We start from the raw sequence: 25217 nt of genomic DNA, 5'->3' as shown, positions 1-25217 counted from the left end.
AGTCCGCACAGGCATTACCCTGTGATAACGGACCAGGAAGAGAGGTGTGAGCCCGTATGTGCATTGGATAAAAAGGAGCGGTGCGGCTACAGATAAGTTGTTGAAGCTGATTAAAGTAAGCAGATACATTATGGGCATTACTAATAGCTCCCACGGCCTCCAGGACTTTGAGTGCTTGTACCACATAAATGGAGTCTGAGATAAGATTAAAAGGAAAAGAACACTGTTTAAAAACCTCAATAACAATTTGCAGTTCAACCCATTGTGGATTACCAGGAGCAAATTGATGCTGAACAGGGGGAGAATCATTAATTACATAAGCTCCCATTCCAGACTTGGAACCATCAGTGAAAATATTAACAGCCCCCGGAATTGGATTGGGTGAAGTTACCTTAGGGAAAATGATGGGATGTTCTTTAACAAAATGGAGTAATGGATGGGAAGGGTAATGATTATCAATATCCCCTTGAAACGAGCAACATAGAATAGCCCAGTTGTCTAGAGTAGCACACAAAACATTAAGTTGAGCCTTAGTATAGGGTATAATAAGAGAAGAAGGTGATTGTCCGAAAAATTGAATGCTTTGGTGGATCCCTTTAAGTGCTAACGCTGCAACAGCATCAGGATAGTATTCTAAAGATTTTCCTGGGGATATATGTGGGTGGATCCATAGTAAAGGCCCATCTTGCCACAGTACTCCAGTAGGCTGCCGCATAGTGGCAAGCACACATAACTGGAAAGGTTTATCACTGTGGAGCCTGCATAGAGTAGCATGTTGTATAGCTTCTTCTACTGTTATAAGGGCTGCCCTAGCCTCTTTGGTGAGGCTACGAGGAGAAGCAAGATCTGGATCACCCTTAAGGGTATATGGAATATGTAAATATTATGCAAAATATGGGGTATAGGCCAGGTCTAGGACTAGGAAAACATCTACAGGGGCATAGGCATCCTGTAGATCACCATTAGGAATATGTAAATATCCCCTTATCCAATTAATATCTCCCAGCAGTTTTTGAAAATCATTCAGAGTTTGGAGATCCTGAGTTCTTATGGTGATTTTTTGCAGTTTCAATTTGTCATGCCCAATGATTGCTCCCAAATACTCAATAGAATTCCCCGTTTGAATCTTTTCAGGTGCGATATGTAGCCCATATTGAGCTAACAGCTTTACTAAGTCTCTATAGGCCTCATTAACTGTCTGCTCTAACTTAGCGGCCAATAACACATCATCCATATAATGAATGATCTTGATGGAGGAATACTTATGTCTGAGAGGTGCGAGTGCCTTCCCCACATACATCTGGCACATCGTGGGACTATTAGCCATTCCCTGCGGCAACACTACCCACTCAAACCTAAGATCTGGCTCCTCGTGGTTACATGAGGGAAGGGTGAAAGCAAAACGTTGTGAGTCTTTAGGATGCAAAGGAATAGAAAAGAAACAGTCTTTAATGTCAATAGCAGTAATATGCCAGCCCTGAGGAATAGAGGAGAGCAGAGGCAGCCCTCTTTGAATGGGCCCCATAAGTTGCATTTGAGCATTAACTGCTCGTAAATCATGTAGTAGGCGCCACTTTCCTGATTTTTTCCTAATAACAAATATGGGAGTATTCCATGGAGAAGTAGAAGGTTGGATGTGACCCAAGTCCAGTTGTTCTTTGATTAAATTATGGGCTGCTGCCAATTTAACCGAGGGAAGAGGCCACTGAGGCACCCAAACAGGCTCCTCGGTGAGCCATGTTATGGGTATTTGAGCCCCAGTGGCCCCTAGGAAAAACCCAGACCAAATCTGTTAAGCTTTTGATGACCTTGCACAGGATGCCTATGCCCCTGTAGATGTTTTCCTAGTCCTAGACCTGGCCTATACCCCATATTTTGCATAATCTGTTGAGACACCGGGGAATAGTCATTACTAAGAGTGAACCCCATGTCTTTCATCAGATCACGACCCCATAAAGAGATAGGTAAATCAAGTACATAAGGCTGAAAGGTGCCATTGTGTCCTTCTGGGTCCTTCCAAGATAGATGTCTACAGCTGATTTGAGGGGCTTGGGCATATCCCAAACCTCTCAGTGATTGATCTGAGAGCTGCACCGGCCACCCCTTTGACCAGTCCTTTTGTGCAATTATACTATGATCTGCTCCAGTATCGAGCAATCCCAAAATTGATTTGCCTTCTATAGTTAAGTTTAAAGTAGGACGGTCATTCATATCTAAGGACAAATAAACAGAATTCCCTCCAGTAACTCCAATCTCATCACTTGTCCTTGAAAAGGAATCAGCAGGAAAGCAGGTATGCAGACTGGGTAGAAGTAGCAATTGAGCAATCCGGTCTCCTGGGGAAATAGACACAATGCCCCTTGGAGCTTCCACCATAACTTTTATTGCCCCTACAGTATCAGGGCTAATGACTCCAGGAAAGACATGAAGACCTTGTAAAGTAGAGGATGCACGTCCAATTAGCAAACCTACAGTGCCAGGCAGTAAAGGCCCTTTGAACTCAGTTTCCACCAATTGGACTCCCATCTTAGGTGTTAATACGAGTCTGGAGGTGGAACAGAGGTCCAATCCCGCGGCACCTGTAGTGGCTCTCCGCGTCTCATGGGATGGCGTAGAGATGGCCATGTCTCGGGTTTAGGTGTGACATTCTCCATTGCCCCATATATTTGTGGGCCCTGGGGTCGGGGGCCCCTTCGGCCGTTTTTTGGCCCAGCTGAAATAGGCTGTCCATGGATGTCCCTCACTGATCTACACTCTTTTGCCCAATGCTTCCCTTTTTTACATTTTGGACACAGCCCTGGTTGACGAAAGCCATTGGAAGGGCCACCGTGAGGGGGTCCAGTAAAATTATCTTTTTTAGGACATTCACGTCTGAAATGACCGGGCTGACCACAATGGAAGCATGTTCCGGCACCAGGATTGCCCCCTTTTGCCACCCGAAGGACAGCAGCTGCAAGACCTGCATTAGTTAAAGGTCCTCCAATCTCTCTACACACTTTCATCCATGCTTCTATGCCCTTATTTTTATAAGGAGTGATTGCCGCTTTACATTCCTTGGTGCATTGCTCAAAGACCAATTGCTTGATAAGGGGCATGGCTCTATCAGGATCCCCAAAAATCTTTCCAGCGGCATCCACCATCCTTGCTACAAAATCTGAAAAGGGTTCTGTAGGGCCTTGTAGAATCTTGGTCAAATTGCCAGACACCTCTCCTCTATTTGGAAGCGACTTCCATGCCCGAATGCAAATGTTGTTAATTTGATCATATGCCTCAAGAGGAAATCCTGTCTGTTGATTTGCAAATCTACCCTGTCCCAAGAGCATATCCTTGTCCCAATGGGGGTGTCCTGCTGCATGGTTTTGGGCGGCCTGCTCTATTGCGCCCTCTAGCACGAATGCTCTCCAGTCCAAATATTTACCCGGGGAAACGCAAGCCCGAACAAGGCTAGCCCAATCAGAGGGAGTCATACAGTATCTAGACAGATTTTCCACCTGAGTCAGCGTGAAGGCGGCATCCACCCCATAAGTGCGTACAGACTCCGCCAGGGTCTTCACAATTTTAAAATCTAAGGGTTCATGGACTCTTCCCCTGTTGTCATCCTGAAAAACTGGATAAGCAAGACCCATCTCAGCGTGAACAGCCCTCCATGTTTGGGTATGGAAAGCTCTTCCCGAAACGCCCCCGCCATATGGCGGTGGATCCGGGGGATCGCTTTTCTTGAGCCCTTGTTTATCTTTGTTCCCTTCTCCTATAGCTAAACTCCCTAGCTGACGAGACAGCCTCCCGAGCTCTTCCTCCTCATCCTCCTCCTCCTCTGACCCACTTTCGCATGGGGGTGTACGCAGCGTACTGAGATCTGGATACAACCGTTTCCTCCCCCGTCTCATGCTCCGCACACTCCCATCCTCCCGAGTCACTTCACTTTCTGCCGTCTCCGATTTTTCCTCATGCAATCGCTCTAAAACCTCCTGTCCTTTAGTAAGTGCTTCCTGACATCTGTCATCTGTAAGGCAACCACGGACCATTTTCCAAAGGGGGATCACCCCACCCTCTAATATGCCCTGCTCAGAAGCAAAGTCAAGATCTTTGCCTAATTTATCCCAACTAGGCACAGTAAGGCTGCCCGAAAATGCAAACCACGGTGCAGCGATATCTATCTTCTGTAAAAATCTCTGTAAAGTACTATGTTTCACTTCCAGTCCCTTGGAATGTAACAGGCCATCTAGGGCCAGGAGAAGCGGACTTGAAGATGCGGCACCCATGACACAACAACAAAGGAAGCACAAAAGAAAGAAAGCGAAAGTAGGAGCGAAAGTACACAGTGCAGCTGCAATAAAATGTAAGGCTCTCTCTTTCATTACAGAGGAGCTGTCCCGCTTTGGTCGCGGATCCCACTTACTAGGGACTAACCCCGCTTTGATCGCGGATCCCACTTACCTGGGACTAACCGGTGCACCACCCCTGACTGTTGAAAGTTCTGGTTCCCGGGTTTCGGCACCACTTGTCGCGACCCCTTGCCCGCAAGGAAGACGCAACTCGGGAATCTTCTTTCAACAGTTTATTCAGACCCTGGATATTTCTTCTTCTCTCCCTCGGATGCCCCTCCCAGCCTTAATAAAGCATCACAAGCCCCAATGCAAAGCTGCCGGAGCTTTCTCACAGGGTGGTGAAAAATCATGTGCCAACTTTCCCAGATAAGAAGTTGTTTGTCACAGACCACAGCGGAGCCAGCGTCATCTTGTAATGGCGACCATAATCTGCAGAAACGGCAGAAGCGGCTCACCACATGGATGTACCTATTCCTTCATATTTTTGTCAACATGTGGTATTGTCTGTTTTTTAAATTTTAGTCCATTAGCACTTTCAAACTTTTAAAAAAATCTTATAACATTTACTTCCTTAATATTAGTTATTAAACTTATAACTGTTTGGGGTTGAATTGAGCTCCCATCCCTGCCAGTTTTATATGAAATCTGAAAGCCTACTACTTCAGAATGTGACCTTGTTCAGATATGGGGCCTACAAAGAGAGAATTACATTAATATTGGTTGGTTTGTGTAGGCCCTAAACTAATAAAACTGGTGTCTTTATAAAAGGAAATTAGGACATGGAAAAAAAAGACAGACACATGTTGCACAGAGATGATCATATCAAATTGCTGGAATAAGATCATCATCTACAGGAAAGGAGAGAGTCTTCAGAATTTAAAAATCCTGACAACACCTTGACCTTAGACTTACATCCTCCAGAACTATGAGAAAATAAATACCTGTGGGTTAAGCCACCCATTCTGATGCATTTGTTATGGCAATCCTACAAACTGTATGAGTAAGAAATTTTCAAATTTTTTTCTTTAGGCAATTTACTGTTATGATTTCTGGGTACTGAACTAAAAAAAACCTTCAATTATTTGTTCTTCATATAGACTATATTACTATTTTTAGGTACTTCTCTTATCAAATTGAAAAGTCCATTTATTATCAATTAACAATAGCCTCACTGATTTTTTGTATGAATAAAATGCAGACATTCTTATTCTTTCTTTCATAATGTCTCCCTTACATTTTACAGTCTCCCTCAGCAAACCTCTGTCTTTAACCAAGTCTTGTCTATAGATATGTTTTAGAAACTGAAAATTCATATTTGAAATTTACTTTTTGTGACAATATAAATTATAATTCCCTACAATCAAAGATTACCAAGAACACACTTTATCAAAACAAAGTTTGAGTTACTGACTCATTGTAGTAATGAAAACTGTAGAAAATAGGAAACTGTGGATCACCTTAGTAACAGGGTTACTTTTGTACTACTTATAAAGGAGTTCTAGGATTTGAGTTTGTGATAGGAAATTTTGGAGAGGGTTTAAGGAAATATGGGTTAGCTCTGGATTAGATGCTTTAAGAAAATGGGAAAGAAATGTATGATTAGCTATTTCACTAAATTTCATTGAGGAATTGAGGAGAACAAGGTTAAATGAAAGTATAATTGGTGAAAAAGCAACATTCACTCATATTTGCAAGGAAGTGGAGGTCTTTGGTCATTGTCCTGGTTTGAATAATATTCTTATTTTGGCTTGTCCTCAACCATTAAGTAATTTTATTTTCATCTTGCTCAATCAGAATCAACATCTTTTTTTGATGTTGGTGTTGGGTGAGATGGTTCATGTTCTGAATGGAGATCTTGACCTACCCGAGAGTGTCAGGACAGTCCCTGGTTATTAGTGGCTGATTCTCTCTCAAAATATTGTCCCTTATGTAGCCATAGTACTTGGGATAAGGACTATCATACCTGCTCCTTGGATCTAACATTGTGCTTCCTGTGTTATTGAAAACAGAATGTTCCTAAAATCAAGATAAAAAAGATTCACCTTTTAAACTTCATGAGTTAACCCTATCTCATCTTCACAGTTTTTCAAAATCTCAATCATGAATTCAGCTTCTCATATTTCCTACCTGGAGCCTTCTATCTTTTTGCTTCTACTAGAATTAAATGTTCTCTGCATCTGTACCAAACTGCCCTCTGGTCTTCATTCTCTCCTACTTAATTTCATTGTGTGATGGGACCCTCATCCCCTTCTTTCCTTTTTCATTCCCTTCCTTTGCTATAGTACATCCTCAAATATAGTACATCCTCAAATCCTCTAAGAGTATGTATAGAAAAACTTACTGTGTATTTACACGCCTGAAAATGTACTTAGTTTTCTCTCCTACTCAATTGATGATTCAGTGGATAGAGAATTCTTGCTATGAAATTTAAAATCATTTATCTATTGATTATTTATCCACAATTTTATAAGAAATCTTACCCAATATGATTCTTGTTCCTTTTTGTTCTCTCTCCTACATATAATATAAAAGTATATAAATTATATGTATATGCAAAATAATATATGTAATTTCTCTCTCCTTCCTTCCCTCTCAAATTTTAGAATTTTATCTATTAGGAGATTTGAATTTCACAATATTGTTATATTCTTTTTCATTCATTTTCTGAACCTTCATGCACTTATGTATTCCAAAAATTCATATATTTTTACCTCTGAGAAATTTCATTTCTACCATTATTCCATTTATAATTGTATCCCTAAATTTATACTGTTATTTCTGAGATTTGAACTTGTCAGATATTGAACATCCATAATTATTTCTCTATGTGTCTTATATTAAAGTTTGATTGTATTTACTTTATATTCTGATGTCTCTCACTTTGAGTTCATTCTAGTGAATTGTTAATTTTTGGTGTTATATTTAAATCCCTAGGAACTTTGTTTTTGATTGAATCTTTAATATGGTATCATTTCAGATGTTTTATAACTCACTTCATTTCTTGAATTATCTGTTTCCTACAGAGTGCATTTTTCTTTTCCTTTCCTTTCATTTTTTCTTGTTCTTTTTTGATACAAATTAATTTTTTCTTATGTCTTGTTCTCCCTGGTTATCTGTTTATATGTAAGAAAGAACTGGATAGATTATTTAAAGCAGCTGATGTTTTATATATATTCTCTGCCTTTGTATTGTAGGCTGGGCTCCACTCAGGCCTCTGTTAAGTAAAAATTCTGAGAAGGTGCTTTGTGAGAGGCAGTGCAGGGCCAGGTTTATAATATCAGATGTGACTTTTTGGTGGGCTGTGATGAATGGGCAGGGAGCTCTTTTCAAGAAGTGACCCTTGAAATGCCCAAATGCAAAAGACTCTAATCTGGGATTCCAAAATTTCCACTAAATATCTTATCTTCTCTGAACGATTCCTTTTTTTTTTAAGTTGTAATTGGACACAATACCTTTATTTAATTTCTTTTTATATGGTGCTGAGGATTAAGGAATGTACTATTTGGGTCATGTCAAGAATCAGTAAATCTTAAGCAAAAGTAATAGACAACTAATAGATACCATAATGCCAAGATTGCAGGAATGTTAGCATTATCTGAAAGAAAATTCCAAAACAGACTTCATGAAGTGCTTCAAAAATTATGAACATAGTTAAAATAAATGAAAAATAAATGAAATAATAAAATAAATGAAAAATCAAAACTCCAAATGAATTTTAAACAGAGTAAACCCAAAGAAATCCACACCAAGAGACATCATATTCAAATATCTGAAAACCAAAAGTAACGGAAATACCTTGAAAACTGTGAGAAAAAAAATGATACCTTATCTATAAGACAGTAACAGTTTGAATGACAGTAGATTTTTTTTCAAAAACCATGGAGGATAGCTGGCATGGTGGCACATAACTGTTATTCCAGCAACTCAGGAGGCTGAGGAAGGAGGATCACAAGTTTAATGCCAGCCTCCACAATTTAGTGAGATCCTTTCTAAAAATAAAAAATAAAAAGGTCTGGGGATGTTTTCAACGGTAGAGTGTTCCTGAGTCCAATCCCCCTACTAAAAAACATTCAAATGCTAAAATAAAAGAACTGTTAATCCAAGATCTGATACCAAGTTTGAATATCCTCCAAAGATTTTATTGCTAGTAGACCTACTCATAAAAGAGGGGCTAAAGGAGGTTCTCCACAGCCAAAGAAACAACTTCTTTTAAAATTAATTTCTTGCAGGTATACACAATGGAGAGGTTGACTGTCATGTCTTCATATATGTACATAGGAAAGGCATGTCAGATTCATTCCACTTTCTTTTCTTTTCCTATCCCCACTCCCTTCCCTTCATTCCCCTTTTCTAATCTACCGAACTTCCATTTTCCACCCCAGACTATCATGCTAAGTGAAATAAGCCAAACCCAAAAAACCAAAGGTTGAATTTTTCTGTGATATTTGGAAATAAACAACTTTTAAAAAATGTGGTATTATTATTTTTTTGTCAATTGACCTTTATTTTATTTATTTATATGCAGTGCTGAGAATTGAACCCAGTGCTTCAGACATGCTAGGCAAGCGCTTTACCACTGAACTACAACCCCAGTCCAGGAAACAACTTTTAAAAGGAATCTTAACACCACTGAGAAAAAAAGAAAGAGCACAGGAAATAAATATATAAGTAAATAAAATAAGACTTTCCTTCACCTTTTATGTTTTCCAAAGTATAGTGGATGATTATTCAAAATTGCTTGATGTGGTTCTAAATGTACATAGAGGAAATATCTAAGATGATTATATTATAAATTGAAAAGGGTAAAATGAGGTACATTTCTCCACTTTAAATGGTAAAATGGTGACACTAGCAAACTAACGTGTGTGTGTGTGTGTGTGTAAAATACATAGAGCAACCAGTCAAAGAGATATACTGCCGCAGCCCGGCTGGCTGGGCAAAATAACTGGGGGGTGAAGAGCAACTTGTGTAGATTGATACAGCAGGAGTGGAAGCCCATTTATTGTAGGACAGGAGGGGTATTTATACATTCCACACAGCTTATCTAATTAACATAAACTCGATACAGCAGTCAACCAATAAGGAATCTCCACACTTAATGGCTCGCTGGCATTACTTCACAAACCACTCCCTCTGGCAAAATGCCAGGCGCCATCCTGACTTGTTTACAGACTCTAACAATATACAAAGTGATACAATGAGAGGCATTATTTCATACCAAAATGAAATAATAAGGAAGTATTCTAATAATTCACAGGTAGTTAGGAAAAAGAGAAACAGAGCTTCAGAAGTAAGTCTTTGCTTAGCTTGAATGAGGTCTTGGGTTTGATCCCTAGCACCAGAAACAAAAGAAAACAAAACAAAAAGCAGAGATCAAACAGAAAAAAATAAAATAAAATGGCAGGCTCAAGCTCTAACATCAATAATTATATTAAATGTAAATAGTTAAACACATTAAGGCAAAGATATTGAAAGGATGGGTTTAAGAAATCATGACTATATATGCTCTATAAAAACCTTCAAATATGATGATACAGGCAGACTAAAAATGAAAATGGAAAAATATTATAATAATATTGTTAGGGTCTGTAAACAAGTCAGGATGGCACCTGGCATTTTGCAGAGGGAGTGGTTTGTGAAGTAACGCCAGCGAGCCATTAAGTGTGGAGATTCCTTATTAGTTGACTGCTGTATCTAGTTTATGTTAATTAAGATAAGCTGTGTGTAATGTATATATACCCCTCCTGGCCTACAATAAACGGCTCCTACTCCTGCTGTATCAATGTACACAAGTTGCTCGTCACCCCCCCCGGTTAGTTTGCTGCAGCCAGACTGTGGCATAATATTAATAAGCAGTAATGGCTATATTAACGTCATATAGAGTTGCTATCAAAGAAAGAAAATTACCAGAGGTAGGATGAGACATAATACAATGATAAAAGTAGAAAATGCAGGAATCCTAAATGTGTATACCTGAAAGCTTCGAGAAATGTGGAGCAAAAACTGACAGAATTAGGAGAAATAGACAAATCTACAGTTACAGTTGGAGAGGTCCTTGGCCTTCTCTCAATATCTATTTGATAAATTAGATAAATGAGTCAGAAAACTAGCAGAGATACAGAACTTATCAATAACATCAACCAATGACATCTCATCTCTATTTATAGAATATTCCATCTAACAAACATAGAATACAAATTTTTTCAAATGCTCACAGGATATATACATGATAGACCACATACTAGGTGGTAGAATAAACCTCAGCCAATTTAAAAGTAAAATCAGACAGAATGGATTTCCAACTATAGTAGAGTCAAAAAAAAAATCAATAAAGGAAAGGTAACAGGAAAATATCCCCTTGGTCACACTTCTGAATAATCTATGATTCAAAGAATTGGTCTTGAGTGAAGTTTAAAAATTCATTAAGTTTGATGAAAATGAAAATATAACATAGCCAAATTTGAAGGTTGTTCATGTGTGGGGAGAGGAAGGTGAGAATATCTTTGCCTTCTGATTTATTTTTTCTGTGGGTCTCATATTGCTCTTTAAAATAGCCTATTGTTTTTTATTTGTTTTAATTAGTTACCCATGACAGTACAATGATCTTCACATATCATATATTTGAATCAGGTGGGATATAATTTCTCATTTTTCTGAGTGTACAGGTTGCAGAATCACATTTGTTATGCAGTCACGTATATACACACAGCAATAATAATGTCTATTTTATTCTGCTGTCTTTCCTTCCCCTTAGTCTATTGTTTTTTAAATGGAGGCCTTGCCTCTCATATAACAAACTCTGTGACAACCCCATAGTAATTAATAAAATGTGGTATGCAGGATAAACAAAGAGAAAAATGAAATACTTGAGCAGACATGTGATCACCTGATTTAAGACAATGATGTCACTTTAGAAATAATGGAGATCATCTTTTAATAAATGGTGCAAAGTAATTTGAGTATTCACATGAAAAAAGTCACCCTGACATTATTCACTTGAAAAAAGTAATTTAAAATTTATTATAGCTTTCAACATGCAAAGTATAGTTATTAGTTTGTGAAAATATATCACATAAGAATTTTTTATGCCTTGGAATATGGAAAAGATTAACTAGTACACACAAACTATTAACTTTAAATAAAATATATTGACAAATCAGACCAAATTAAATATTTCTTGATCAATGTCACCATAATAAATTTTAGATACAAGCATAGAGCCCAACTACTATGTATAATCATTGAGCTCTTAAAATTATAAAAAGTAAAAGCATAGAGTGGGAAAAGATATTTGCAACACATGTGTCTGAAAAGATATTTCCAGAATATAGAAGATAAGTTCTCCAGACTAATAAGGAAACAGGAAAATGTCCCAAATAGCAAGTATTATAAAAGAATGTATACTAATGACCAATAAATTTTTGAAAATGGGCATGATTTCTTGGGTGATTGCAAATGTTAATTAAAACCACAAATGATATTACCAAACACTCAGTAGAGTGGTTAAAACTGAAAAGACAACATCAAATGTTGATAAGGATATGAAGAACCTGGAACTCTCATACTTTGCTGGTATTACTCCAACTACTTTTGAAAAATAATTCATAATATTTACAAAATCTAAATATATATCTTGCATTAATGCACAACAATCTAAAGTCTATGAATATATTCAATATATATTGTGGTAGTACGCCCCCCCCCAAAAAAAAAACCCTCAAAGCTGAAAAAACTCAAATTTTCAGCAACTGGAGAATGTACAACAATATCATGGTACATTCATACATCTGAATAAATACAAATATATGAGAACAAAACAACTTAGAACAAGATGACACTGGTCATTTTACTTAACAGAATACTGAATGAAGGTCAACAACAGTAAAACTCTATAGCTTTATTGTATAAAAGTTCAAAAGAAGGCAGAGATAACTATGATAATAGAAATCAGGATAGTGCTTATCTTTTTGGAGGGAGGGTAAAAACAATGAAATAAAGAGACTTCTTGGGTCTTGGTAGTGTTTCAACAATCTAGAGTATTTTTATAGAAGTATATACACTTTGTTAAAATTCGCTGAGTTGATATTCACTGTGGTATATTCATATGTTTACATATGAAAGATTGGTCAGATTCATTCCACTGTTACTGCCCAACCCATCCCGCCTTCCTCCCCTCCAACTGCTCTACTGATCTTTCCTCTAGTTTGATGGAATACACCTTTCTTTCAGACATTTTTCCATTAGCTTCTACACACCACAGCAAATATTCAAACTTTGACTTTGGAGGCTGAAGGAGAAAATTATTTACATGCCTTTGTCATTATATCAAAGAGTATTGTAATCTTATATATAAATAAAAAGAATGAGTGTGAAGTACATACAAGAGGAAGAAGGATATCAGTTACCCAAAATCTTTCCCTATTTTTAATTTTTAAAAATGTACTTGCTTGTACACTTATGACTTGTGACATTTTATGTTGGCGTGTTATACTTCAAAATGAAAGTTAATTTTGTGAATAGAAATTTTTGTAGATATCCATTATAATTTCTTAAATACAATCGAATTATAAACCCACAAGAAAAGTTTCTTTCAAAAGAAACTTTCATGTTCTTCAAAAGAAAATGAAGAGAATATTCATATATATCACATCAGTCTGTTCTTACAGTATTCTTTCACTGAAAATCAACTCAGAAAACGTTTATTTAGAACATCTAATAACTAGGATATAAAATTAAGGGTACTTTTGTGATTAAAAGGTTCCTAATACACACCAGATTTAGAATTTGGTCTGAAATGCAAATATTATATGCAATAATAAGTACGGACGCCTGGTGGCGCTGCAGGTTAAGCGTGTGAATAATGGGCTCTGGATGCTACGGACGCGGTTGAGCTGGGAATCAGAACTCTGAAAGCTCCACAAAAGAAGGCGGCATTTTAGATGAGCTCCAAGAGACGGATCTTCGAAGAACTAATCGTCCTAAGTGCATGCCAGAAAAAAAAATATTTAACTGAAGTTGATTTAACTAAATCATCTCAGTGGATTGTATACCGGGTTGAAGGAACTGCATCTTCTGGACGGATTTGAACAATGCAGACTGCTCTAGCAAAACCCCCGCAGAAAAGGCAAGTCATCTTTCTTGCTATGCTGTTGTTTTTGTGGGAGGCTGACTCTGAGGCAATTAGATATTCCATTCCAGAAGAAATAGAAAGCGGCTACTCTGTGGCCAACCTGGAAAAAGATCTGGGGCTCAGGGTGGGGGAGCTGGCCACTCGGGGAGCGCAAATCCATCACAAAGACAGCAAACAGCTCTTGCAGCTTGATGTAAATACTGGCAATTTGCTTCTACAGGAAAAACTAGACCGGGAGGTGCTGTGTGGGGCGACAGAACCCTGTGTATTGCATTTCCAACTGTTACTAGAAAACCCGGTGCAGTTGTTTCAAGTTGATGTGCATCTCATAGATGTAAATGACCATTCTCCAGAGTTCCTAGACAGGGAAATGATCCTTAGAATCCCAGAGAGCCTCCAGCCAGGGTCTGTGTTTGCTTTGAAATCAGCTCAGGACTTGGACATGGGTAGCAACAGTGTTCAGAACTACATAATCAGCCCCAACTCCTATTTTCGTGTTGCTACTCACAACCGCGGTGATGGCAGAAAATACCCAGAGCTGGTATTGGGCAAAGCCCTGGACCGGGAGGAAGAGCCTGAGCTCAGTTTAACTCTCACAGCGCTGGATGGTGGGGCGCCGCCCAGGTCTGGGACTGTCACAGTTCGCATTGAAGTGATAGACATCAATGATAATGCCCCCGAATTTTTACAGTCCCTGTATGAGGCACAGGTTCCTGAGAACAGTCCCATAAACTCGTTAGTTCTTGTTGTCTCTGCTCGAGATATAGATGCAGGAACTTATGGGCGTGTATCCTACTCTTTACTAGAAGGTGATGAAGTTTCTCAACCATTTGTAATACACGAAAAAACAGGAGAAATTCATCTGCAAAGAGCATTGGATTTTGAAGCAACCCGACATTATATCGTAGAAATTGAAGCAACAGATGGTGGAGGCCTTGTGGGAAAATGCACAGTGGCCATAGAAGTGGTGGATGTGAATGACAATGCTCCTGAACTAACCATGTCCACACTCAGCAGCTCTATCCCAGAAAACTCCCCAGAGGCTGTAGTTGCCATTTTCAGCGTTTCTGATCCAGACTCTGGGGACAATGGTAGGATGGTTTGCTCCATACAAAACGATCTCCCTTTCTTCTTGAAGCCCACATTTGAGAACTTTTACACCTTGGTGACAGAGAGGCCGCTAGACAGAGAGAGCAGAGCAGAGTACAACATCACCATCACAGTCACTGACTTGGGGTCACCTAGATTGAATACCGAGTACAGCATAACTGTTGTCATCTCAGACGTTAACGACAACTCCCCTGACTTTACACAAACCTCCTATATGCTGTTAGTGCGCGAGAACAACAGCCCTGCCCTACACATAGGCAGTGTCAGAGCCACAGACAGAGACTCAGGCACCAATGCCCAGATCACCTACTCGCTGCTGCCAATCCAGGACCCACACCTGCCCCTCGCCTCGCTGATCTCCATCAACGCAGACAATGGGCAGCTGTTCGCGCTGAGGGCGCTGGACTTCGAGGCCCTGCAGGCACTCGAGTTCCACGTGGGCGCCACAGACCATGGCTCGCCTGCGCTCAGCAGCCAGGCGCTGGTGCGAGTGGTGGTGCTGGACGACAATGACAACTCGCCCTTCGTGCTGTATCCAATGCAGAACGCCTCTGCGCCCTGCACCGAGCTGGTACCCAGGGCGGCAGAGCAGGGCTACCTGGTCACCAAGGTGGTGGCAGTGGACAGAGACTCGGGCCAGAACGCCTGGCTGTCATACCAGCTGCTCAAGGCAACGGAGCCAGGGCTGTTTGGCGTGTGGGCGCACAATGGCGAGGTGCGCACCGCCAGGCTGCTGAGTGAGCGCGACGCGGCCAGGCACAGGCTGGTGGTGCTGGTCAAGGACAATGGCGAGCCTCCGCTGTCTGCCAGTGTCATGCTGCACGTGCTGCTGGTGGATGGCTTCTCCCAGCCCTACCTGCCGCTCCCGGAAGAGGCGCCAGAGCGCGCGCAGGGGGACTCGCTCACTGTCTACTTGGTCATCGCCTTGGCCTCTGTGTCATCGCTCTTCCTCTTCTCTGTGCTGGTGTTCGTGGCGGTGAGTCTGTGCAGGTGGCGCAGGGCGGCGCCGCTGGGTGTCTGCTCTGTGCGTGAGGGCCACTTTCCTGGCCACCTGGTGGATGTTAGCGGCACTGGGACCTTGTCCCAGAGCTACCAGTATGAGGTGTGTCTTGCTGGAAACTCTGGGTCTGGTGAGTTCAAGTTCCTGAAACCAATATTCCCCAATCTCTTGCTTCAGAACACTGGGAACTAAGGAAAACCCCCAAATAACTTTTATAGTTTTGTATTTAATTAATTATTGTATTTGTTTCAGTTAATCTATTAATCTGGGCAACTATTCTTACAATACCTTTCTCAAATATTGATAGCACTATACCAACAATATTCTTTCTCTGGTAGTGCTTCATATATATATTTTTTTTGTGTGTATGGTTGGTATTCATTATAATTAGCATTTAAATGACACTATTTATGAGTATGCGTTTTCTCCCCATTTGACCTTCTTGGTGAATACTATTTCTCTAAGTAGAAATTACTCAAATAGTGCTCAAATTTTATTTTTAGCAACTTCTTAAATTAGTTAATATTAAAGCTTTTATGAAACCTTGAATTGTTATTACTTGTAGTGCCAGTGTTTACCATATAACTTCCTCTTTCAACTCCAGAGTGTTTGAAATTTCGTTTTATTTCATTGGTGCTGGGTATAGATGCTCAAATTTCCTGCATGCTAATCAAGCACGTATTCCACTGATCTTGATACCCAGGTGAAATTCTTTATATTTATCTTGGCATTTCTCATTGAGTACACTACCAACTTAAGCTCTCTGAAGAAATGTGAGCATGAAACTTAGCATACTTTTTTTCTCCCAAATTGTATATAAATATTTACTTTGTTAAAATGTCTCTATACTAAAACTGTGGCCTGTTATGAGCAACACATGTTAGAGATTATCTTAAACATTTGGTTACAGCATATCTACTGCATTATATTTTCATAAACATTAATATTAAATTAAAAATAATTCTCATCTACAAATACTAAAGAGAACATCTTTGTAATGTCTTATTTGTTTCACTAAATGAAACTGTTAAGGGGCTGAGGGCATGACCCAATGGTAGAGCATGCATGCATATATGCTAAGCCTGGTTTCAATTCCCAGCACCAACGCAAAAAAAAAAAATTTAGAAATTCTGTTAAAGAACATCTTGGTATAATCCTTTAAAAAATAATCTTAGAATCTGAAATAAACCCTAAGCTTCTCCAAAGAATTTGGGACTCCTGAGGGCATCATATATGTTCTTACCCTTTCCTCAAGTTTAAGTGTAGGAGACTTTTGTTTGTCATTGTCACCACTAGGTATGCAGTAACCAAATAAGTAATGTAATATCTAACATCATATATTAAAATAAGTAATATTTTATTTCTGAATACATTGGAACAGTAATTAATTTACCTGAATTATAATTGTTTTTGTTGCATTCAATAAGCCAAGTAGGTGAATTATGTGATTTCTAACTAGTAAATTTATATGAATAAAACTATAAGAAAATTTCTTTGGAGCTTTGGCAAAACATGAACAACTGAAAAACTTGCTATAATCTAAACACATTTGTGTTTTAATCTCAAATATCATTCTACTGGAGTTTACAGTACATGAATTTTTCCCCCGAGTTACTCTTTTTTTCCCCAAGTGATAAAATGAAATTAAAAAGGTAAATTACTTAACATTTGTTATTCTTGAAATATAATTTTCCAATTTGAGTTAGGAAGAGAGAAAAGTGAGAAAAGAAACACAAACATGTAAGATACAAATATAGAAGTCAATGGTAATGACTTCTCCATTTATTAGAAATTTAAATTAAATAGTTTTTATGTATGATAATAAGAAATAGGGTTGAAGGTTTTACCAATATATTTCAACACACAAAAATCCAATTTCATTTTTTTTTGTTTATGCTAGGTTAGTCTAATTTATATAATCACCTAAATGACACTGGACAAATAAAACCCATTCCACTTCATCCTTGGAAAAAGAATGGATCATTCCTTACCAATCAGAGCCCATCACAACAGATCAACTTTTTGAAATTCACTAATTGGAATTTAGCAATAAACACTGTAAAATTTCACAACATGATATACCTCATAAAATGTGCCAGTTTGATGGCCACAGGAAAAAAATATAGAATGGAAGAAAAATATCTTAATAATAACACCCATTTAAACATTTTTTGTCTCTCAAATATACACAACTTTTGTAATTCCTTTGCTGTTGTTTCAGGCACAGCATGTAGTGAGTTCAGTGCATTCTTTTGGGAAGCAAATAGCACAGATCACTCAGATTGTCTCTTCATAATCAAAAGTTGCAAAAATGTATTTTTAAAAGTGTTAAGTTAAAACTCATGAATACATTTGATGGAATTCTGCTTCCAGGTTAGATGGATTATCTGGCAGCAAAAAGCAACCATGAAAATTGGCTAAATATCAGAAATTACCTCTCTACAGCAACAGAGGTCAGATGATAGGATAAGAAATGAGTGGCTTAGGATTTCTGAAAAGAATGCTTTGGGATGAGAACTAAGTCCTACAGTCAGTTTTCTTCCAAGGAAATTTGCTAAGTCAGGAAACAAACAACAGATGCTTAACAGGGACAGACTAACTTCCATAGCCTTTAGTAGTCTGTAAGATTCAAGCTCAGGATCAGTTTCCCCATTTAGGTCACTTGTCAAACTCAGCACAGCCCAGGGCAGAAGTCTAAAAACCCAAGTGGAAAATTCTTAGAAAGCAGGATGAAATTTTCTTTACTATTTGAAGATTAGAGTTTGGGATCTGCCATGGGAAGAGGCATAGAAAATATACCAATTTTTCAATTGACAATTCTGTAGACAAGGTACTTTTTAGGATAGCAAGGAACCTTGACTAAACTAAGTGTGTTTCACTTTAGCCCAATTTGACTAGTTAGAGTTCTATCAGGCCAACAGAGGAAAAAGTGAACCCTCCTGGTTCAATATCACTTTGATCCTGGACATCTTTTTACATAAATATCGAGAATTCAGTAAAAAGTTACAAGCCACCTACACACAAAACTGGATGATCTAAGTAAAATCAAGAGAAAAAACACAAAACAAATGACTTCCAGATAATCTAGATAGTAGAATTAATGTTAGAATAAGCATGAATAATATATCAAAAATAAGGAACAATAGAGAAAATAGATGTAAAGAGAATTTCACCTGACAACTGAAATCTTAAAATGGACATTCATTCTTTAGCTGCAAAATTATAATATTTGATGTAAAACTGTTGAAATAGTTTAATGTCATAGATATAAAAGACTACAGGATTAGTGGAAGTGAAACAGATCAATATAAAATATTCAAATAGGAACCCAAAAATAATGAAAAACAACATTAATGAAAAACTCTAACTTACATATGATTGTAATCCTAGAAGGATAAGAGGGAGTAGAGTGGTAATAAGCAGTATTTGAACAGTTAATGACCAAGAATTTTCCAAAATTGTGTCTTTAAATCTTCAAGATACTCAGAGAAACCCAATCAGGATAAAAATTTTTAAAAAGTCCAAAAATCAAAACCAAAAGTCAAGATACAAGTCAAAGAGAAAAAAAATCTCAAAAGCTATCACCTAAAATATCACATATTACTTTTAAAGAAGCATGGGTAAAACTAACCTTCAACATGTTATCTTTTAAAGACAAGAAAATTATTAATAGACTATAATTCTATCACCAGCAAACATTTCCCTCAGCAATGAAGTTGTCAAAGAAGCAAAAACTGACAGAGTTAATCACAGTCACACCTGCACTAGTGGAAATACTTCCAGTGGAATTCATTAGGCAGAAAGAAAACAGTCCTAAAAAGATCACAGATTTGCAGGAAGAAATAAAAAGACAGGAAGGGTAAATATAAATGAGTATTGATTTAATGTTGATTATACTGGGCACTATTAGTAGTTTCTTTAAGGATTTAAAATATGCATTAATGTTGGGGTCTGTAAACAGGTCAAGATGGCGCCTGGCATTTTGCCAGAGGGGGTGGTTTGTGAAGTAACGCCAGCGAGCCATTAAGTGTGGAGATTCCTTATTGGTTGACTGCTGTATCTAGTTTATGTTAATCAAGATAAGCTGTGTGTAATGTGTATATACCCCTCCGGTCCTACAATAAATGGCTCCTACTCCTGCTGTATCAATGTACACAAGTTGTTCGTCACCCCCCCCCCCCCCCGGTTATTTTGCTGCAGCCGGACTGTGGCACATTAAATTTAAGTTCATAACAACAACAACAATGTGAGAGGTAGAGGCACAGATTTGGAGAGTTCTAATGTTTTAATTAAAATTATGGTGATATTCAGATCAATAATTTGTATTAGATTCTTATAGATCAAAGATCATGCTGTGATTTCTTGAATAGCCTCTTAAAGAATAACTAAAAATCTATTTGATGGGAAATTTTTATATAACAAATATTTGAATACCAAAAGAAGAACAAAATTTCTGGGATAAGTAAAAAATAATTAGATGTTAATTATAGATGGGCAGATATCAAATATTACATTAATAATACAATTAAGCTAACAGTATTGTACACCAGATTTAAGAAAAACTCAATATTGCTATCATATGTATGTGTATGTGATAGAACACAGAAAATTGAAAGTTTAAAAATGGAATAAGGTATGTACTACAAATACTAGCCTTTTAGTGTAGCTATATTCACAAAAGACCAAGGAGACTTTAAGGAAAGATACATTGCTAGGAAGAGAGATGTTTTATAATAATATGAAAATATAACAGAAATATGTGAGAAATATTTCCCCATAAGAAATATTTTTACTACAGAGTTAAAAAAAGTCAAATTGATGAAGTACAAATGAAAAGTAGACAAACCACAAACCTCTCAATTCTGATAGAATAAGAAGACAAAACACATATGTGCCCCTGTATATACACACATACACACATACAAGAATATTGAAGATATCAATAACACAAAACATATTTAAACACATCAACATCCATAGCACACTCATGCATACACAATTTTGTTACACATATTTGAAATATGAAAATTTCCCATATTCTGGGTTATAAAACAAGCCTCATTTTAAAATAAAAGACATTGAGATGACTCATTATACTTTTTGACTGCAGCAGAATAAGGAAAAAAATGAAAATATGACAAATCCCCAAATGCTTCAAAATTAATTAATAAAACCCAAATCAAATTTGAAATCACAGCAGAAATTTCCAAACATTTTCAAATATGCAAAGTTTAAGAACTGACGCATATACTCCACTGAACTTCTATTCTGTCTTCCCCTTAGTGTGGATTAACTTCCACATATTAGAGAATACATTTGAACTTTAATTTTTTTTGGATTGACCTATTTCACTTAGCATGATAGTCTCCAATTGATCCATTTACTAGCAAATGTCATAAAGTCATTTCTATGTATGTCTGATTAATACCCTGTTTGTATATATGCCACATTTTCTTTATCCATTCATCTGTTGGGCACCTAGGTTGGCTCCATAGCTTATTGTGAATTGTGCTGCTGTAAACATTGATGTGGCTGTATTACTGGAGTAAGTTGATTTTTAATCTGTCATAATCTTCATATGTATGTACATGAATAAACCACAGCGAATCTCACCATTGGGTACATGCAACAAGAAATTAATTTAAGAAAAAAAATTATGGATAAATGGCAAAAAGATCAATAGAGGGAAGAGGGAAGGGGAAGGAGAGGTACTGGGGTCTTAATTAGAACAAAATATATTCAGTGCTTGTATAATAATGTCAAAATGGATTCTAATGTCATGTGTAACTAAAAAGAACCAATAAAAAAGAATTTTGCAATGAAATGGTGTACAAAATTAAAAAAAATTTGACATACAGAATTTGAGAATTTAAAATCTTTAATGCACACATTAGAGAAGCAAGACTGAAAAATCATGTAAGTTTTCATGTAAAGAAGCAAGAATAATAATAGCAAATCAAATGCAAAGAACAAAGGTTGGGCTGGGGATATAGCTCAGTTCGTAGAGTGCTTGTTTAGCATACACAATGCCCTGGGTTCAATCCCCAGCCCCCACCCCCTCCCCACACACAAGAACAAAGGTACACTTACCCAAGCAAAAATAAATAAAAGATATGGAAATATATAAACAGAGAAATTCTACAAACCCAAATGTGTTTCTTTGTAATATTAAATAAAATTAAAATCTTTTAGATGAATCCCCCCCAAAAAAAAGAGAGAGAAAAAAAACACCAACTCCCAATATTAGGAATGAAAAAAGAAACATCTTTACCAATCCTACAGATTTTTAAAAATATAAAATGGGAATATCATGAACAACTTTATGCCAATAAATTTGACAACTTATATAAAATATTCTTTAAAAATCCAGTTTTCCAAAAATGAAGGAAGAAGAAATAGAAAATCTGATTAGTTATATCGATTAAAGAAAGATGCTATTAAAATCTATTCACTTCACAGTGGTGAATTCTTTCAAATAATTATGTAAAAATGTACATCACTTTGAATAGAAAAATTAAAGGTATTTCTGGAATCATTTGGGCACCAGCACAATTTTTAGTAGTTATGACATCCCACCTGAATTTGACAGTATAAGAAAGAAAGATAACAACCGAATTTCTTTTAAAAACATATATAGAAAATTTATTTTAAAAATGAACAAATAAATTTCAGTGATATATGAGGGGGAAACAATAATATATTAAGAGAAAAAGAAAAATAAAATGATCATCTCAGTGGATAATCAAATGTCATTTGATAAAATTCAGAACACATTAATGGTAAAATTGCTAGCAAATGAAAATGGAAGGGGAATTTCATAGTGTCTGTTAAAACATCAATAAACATCATTAATAGTAATTTATTAAAAGCTTTTCTCTAAAGCTCAAGAACAAGAATAGGATTCTCACCCTTACTACTTCAATTCAGTAGTTTATTATTGGCCCCAATCAGTGGAAAAAGACAAAGAAGGATCAAAAGGCCCAATGATTGGGAGAGAAGAAATCCTCTTTTCAAAACAGATGATTATTGCATAAAAAGCATGAAAAAATCTCTAATTTATTAGCAATTATTAAATAAAGTTAGCAATATCAAGGATACAAGGACAATATACAAATATGAGTTGTCTTTATAATCACCAACAATAAAAAATGAAAATTTTAAATATAATTTACAATAGTTTTCAAAATATCATGTACCTGGAAAGAAATCAAAAGGAATCATTCATAATAACTTTACCCTGAAAAAAATCACAAAACATCATTGAGAAAATAAAGAAGATCTAACTAAATAGAAGAATACACAGTGTTCACTACTTGAAAGACTAAATAATGGGAATGATAGGAATATTAGTTCTTCTCCAGCCAGTCTATACATGTGACAAAATCCTAAACAAAATGTTAGCCAATTTCTTTTGGAAAAGAGAAACACTGCATATAAAGTTTGTATGGAAATACAACCAAACAATAAAAACCAAAGCAATCTTGAAGAAAAAGAATAAAACTAGAGATATCACACTAAAGGTGTGATCTATGACAGAAATAATTGCTAGGTTGAACTTCATTAAAATTAAAATTTTCTGCTGTGCCAAAGATTCTATCAACAGAATAAAAAGGTCACAGAGTATGAAAATATTGACGAAAAGCATATTATAAAGGATTATTATCCAAAATATACAAAGATTGTTAAAAATTCATGTAAAACTGGACAAAATAACAAAAATTTACCAAAGAAAATAGATAGATGACAAATAATCAGATGAAAACATGCTCTATATAGATGTCATCAGGAAAATGCAAATTAAAATAAAATTGGTATACCACTATAAAACCATTAGAATGTCCAACCTCTAGATCACTGACAACACCAAATGCTGAGGAAGATGGGAGGAAAAGGAATTCTTATTCAATGATGATGGATCAGGAAGGGTACAGCTGCTTTGGAAGATAGTTTGGCATCTTCTTGCAAAGTTGATACTCTTACAATTTATGCAGCAATTGTGCTTCTTAGTATTTATCCAAAGGAATTGAAAACTTAGATCCACACAAAAACATGCAAGGTGAGGTTTATAGTAGCTATGTTCATAACTGTCAAAATCAAAATATCCATCAATAAGTGAATTGATAAGTAAACAGTGATACACTCAGACTTTATATATTATCATTCAATACCAAAATACATAAATAAATAGCCATCAAATCATTAAAAGGCATGGAGAAAATTTAAATGCATATTGCTATGTGAAATAGTCATTCTCTAATGACTCTATAATGTACTACTCTGACTACAAGACATTTTGGAAAGGGCAAAACTGTGGAGACAGTACAAATATCTGAGGTTTCCAGTGTATTCAGGTAAGGAAGAGATAGGTGGAGCACAGATTTTTGGCCAGTTAAACTACCCTGTAAAAGTGGATACATGTCATTTACATTTGTAAAAACTCATACAATGTACAGTACCAGAAATGAATCTTATTTTAAACTTAAGAGTTAGTGACAAAGATGTGTTGATGTAGGTCCATAAATTGTAAGACATGTACAACTCTAATAGGGGATGTTGATAATGGAGAAGGTTGTGTACTTGCGGGGACAGGGGTATATAGAAAATCTCTTTGTCTTTTGATTTAATTTTTTGTGGGTCTAAAACTGCTCTTTAAAACAGTCTATTGATTTTTAAATGGAGGACTTACCTCTCATAACAAACTATGATAAAGCTATGGTAATCAATAAAATATGGTATTGCAGAATAAAAAAAATTGAACCCTTGAGCCAACATGTGGTTACCTGATTTAAGACAATGATGACATTTCAGAAATAATGAGAATCATCTTCACAATCAATGGTTCAAAGACATTTGAATATTTACATGAAAAATGACCCTAACATTATTCACTTGAAGTAATTTAAAATTGATTATAGCTTTCAACATGCAAAATATAGTTATTAGTTTTTCAAAATGTATAACAATATCTTTATGCCTTGGAGTATGAAAAAGATTCAACTAGTATACACAAGCTGTTAACTATAAATAAAATATATTGATAAATCAGACCAAATTAAAGATTTCTTAATCAATGTCACCATAATAAATTTTAAATACAAGCATGGAACCCAACTTCTACGTGTAACCATTAAATTCTCAAAAATTATAAAAAATACAAGCATAGAGTGGGAAGACATATTTGCAATTCACGTATTTGAAAAAGATATTTCCAGAATATAGAATTTCCAGTATAATAAGGAAACAAACGTCCCAAATAGAAAAATATACAAAAGACTTTTATAAGCTCTTCATGATAATATAAACTAATGGCCAATAAATTTGTGAAAATGTGTATGATTTCATGAATTACCAGGGAAATGCTAATTAAAATCATAATATGCTATTACCACACACTGAGTAGAGTGGCTGAAACTGAAGAGACAACATCAAATGTTGACAAGGATATGAAGAAACTGGAACTCCCAAACTTTGCTGGCATTACTATAACTACTTTAAAAAAAATATTTCACAATATTTGAAGATCTAAATATATGTGCATGCATTAATGCACAACAATCCAAATCTTATGAACATATTCAACATACATAGTGATAGAACAAAAAAATCTCAAAACTGGAAAAACCCCAATTTTCAGTCACTGTAGAATGTA

The 25217-nt window shown here is 36.4% G+C and overlaps 1 protein-coding gene across 1 annotated transcript in view; it reads left to right on the top strand.

Moving 5' to 3' along the window:
• LOC124103413 (uncharacterized) overlaps positions 1-21648 on the top strand; it is a 105269-nt gene extending 83621 nt beyond the window's left edge. The window contains 1 exon segment of the mRNA XM_058584383.1: positions 13417-21648. Within this exon segment, the coding sequence (XP_058440366.1) occupies positions 13417-15760 (2344 nt within the window). The 3' untranslated portion in view covers positions 15761-21648.
• The last annotated feature ends 3569 nt before the right edge of the window (positions 21649-25217 follow it).

Source organism: Marmota monax, unplaced genomic scaffold, assembly GCF_021218885.2.
Source record: "Marmota monax isolate L192 unplaced genomic scaffold, Marmota_monax_Labrador192_F-V1.1 WCK01_AAM20220418_F8-fsc00006, whole genome shotgun sequence".
NCBI classification, from domain to species: domain Eukaryota; kingdom Metazoa; phylum Chordata; class Mammalia; order Rodentia; family Sciuridae; genus Marmota; species Marmota monax.
This window is presented reverse-complemented; position numbering and strand designations above follow the sequence as displayed.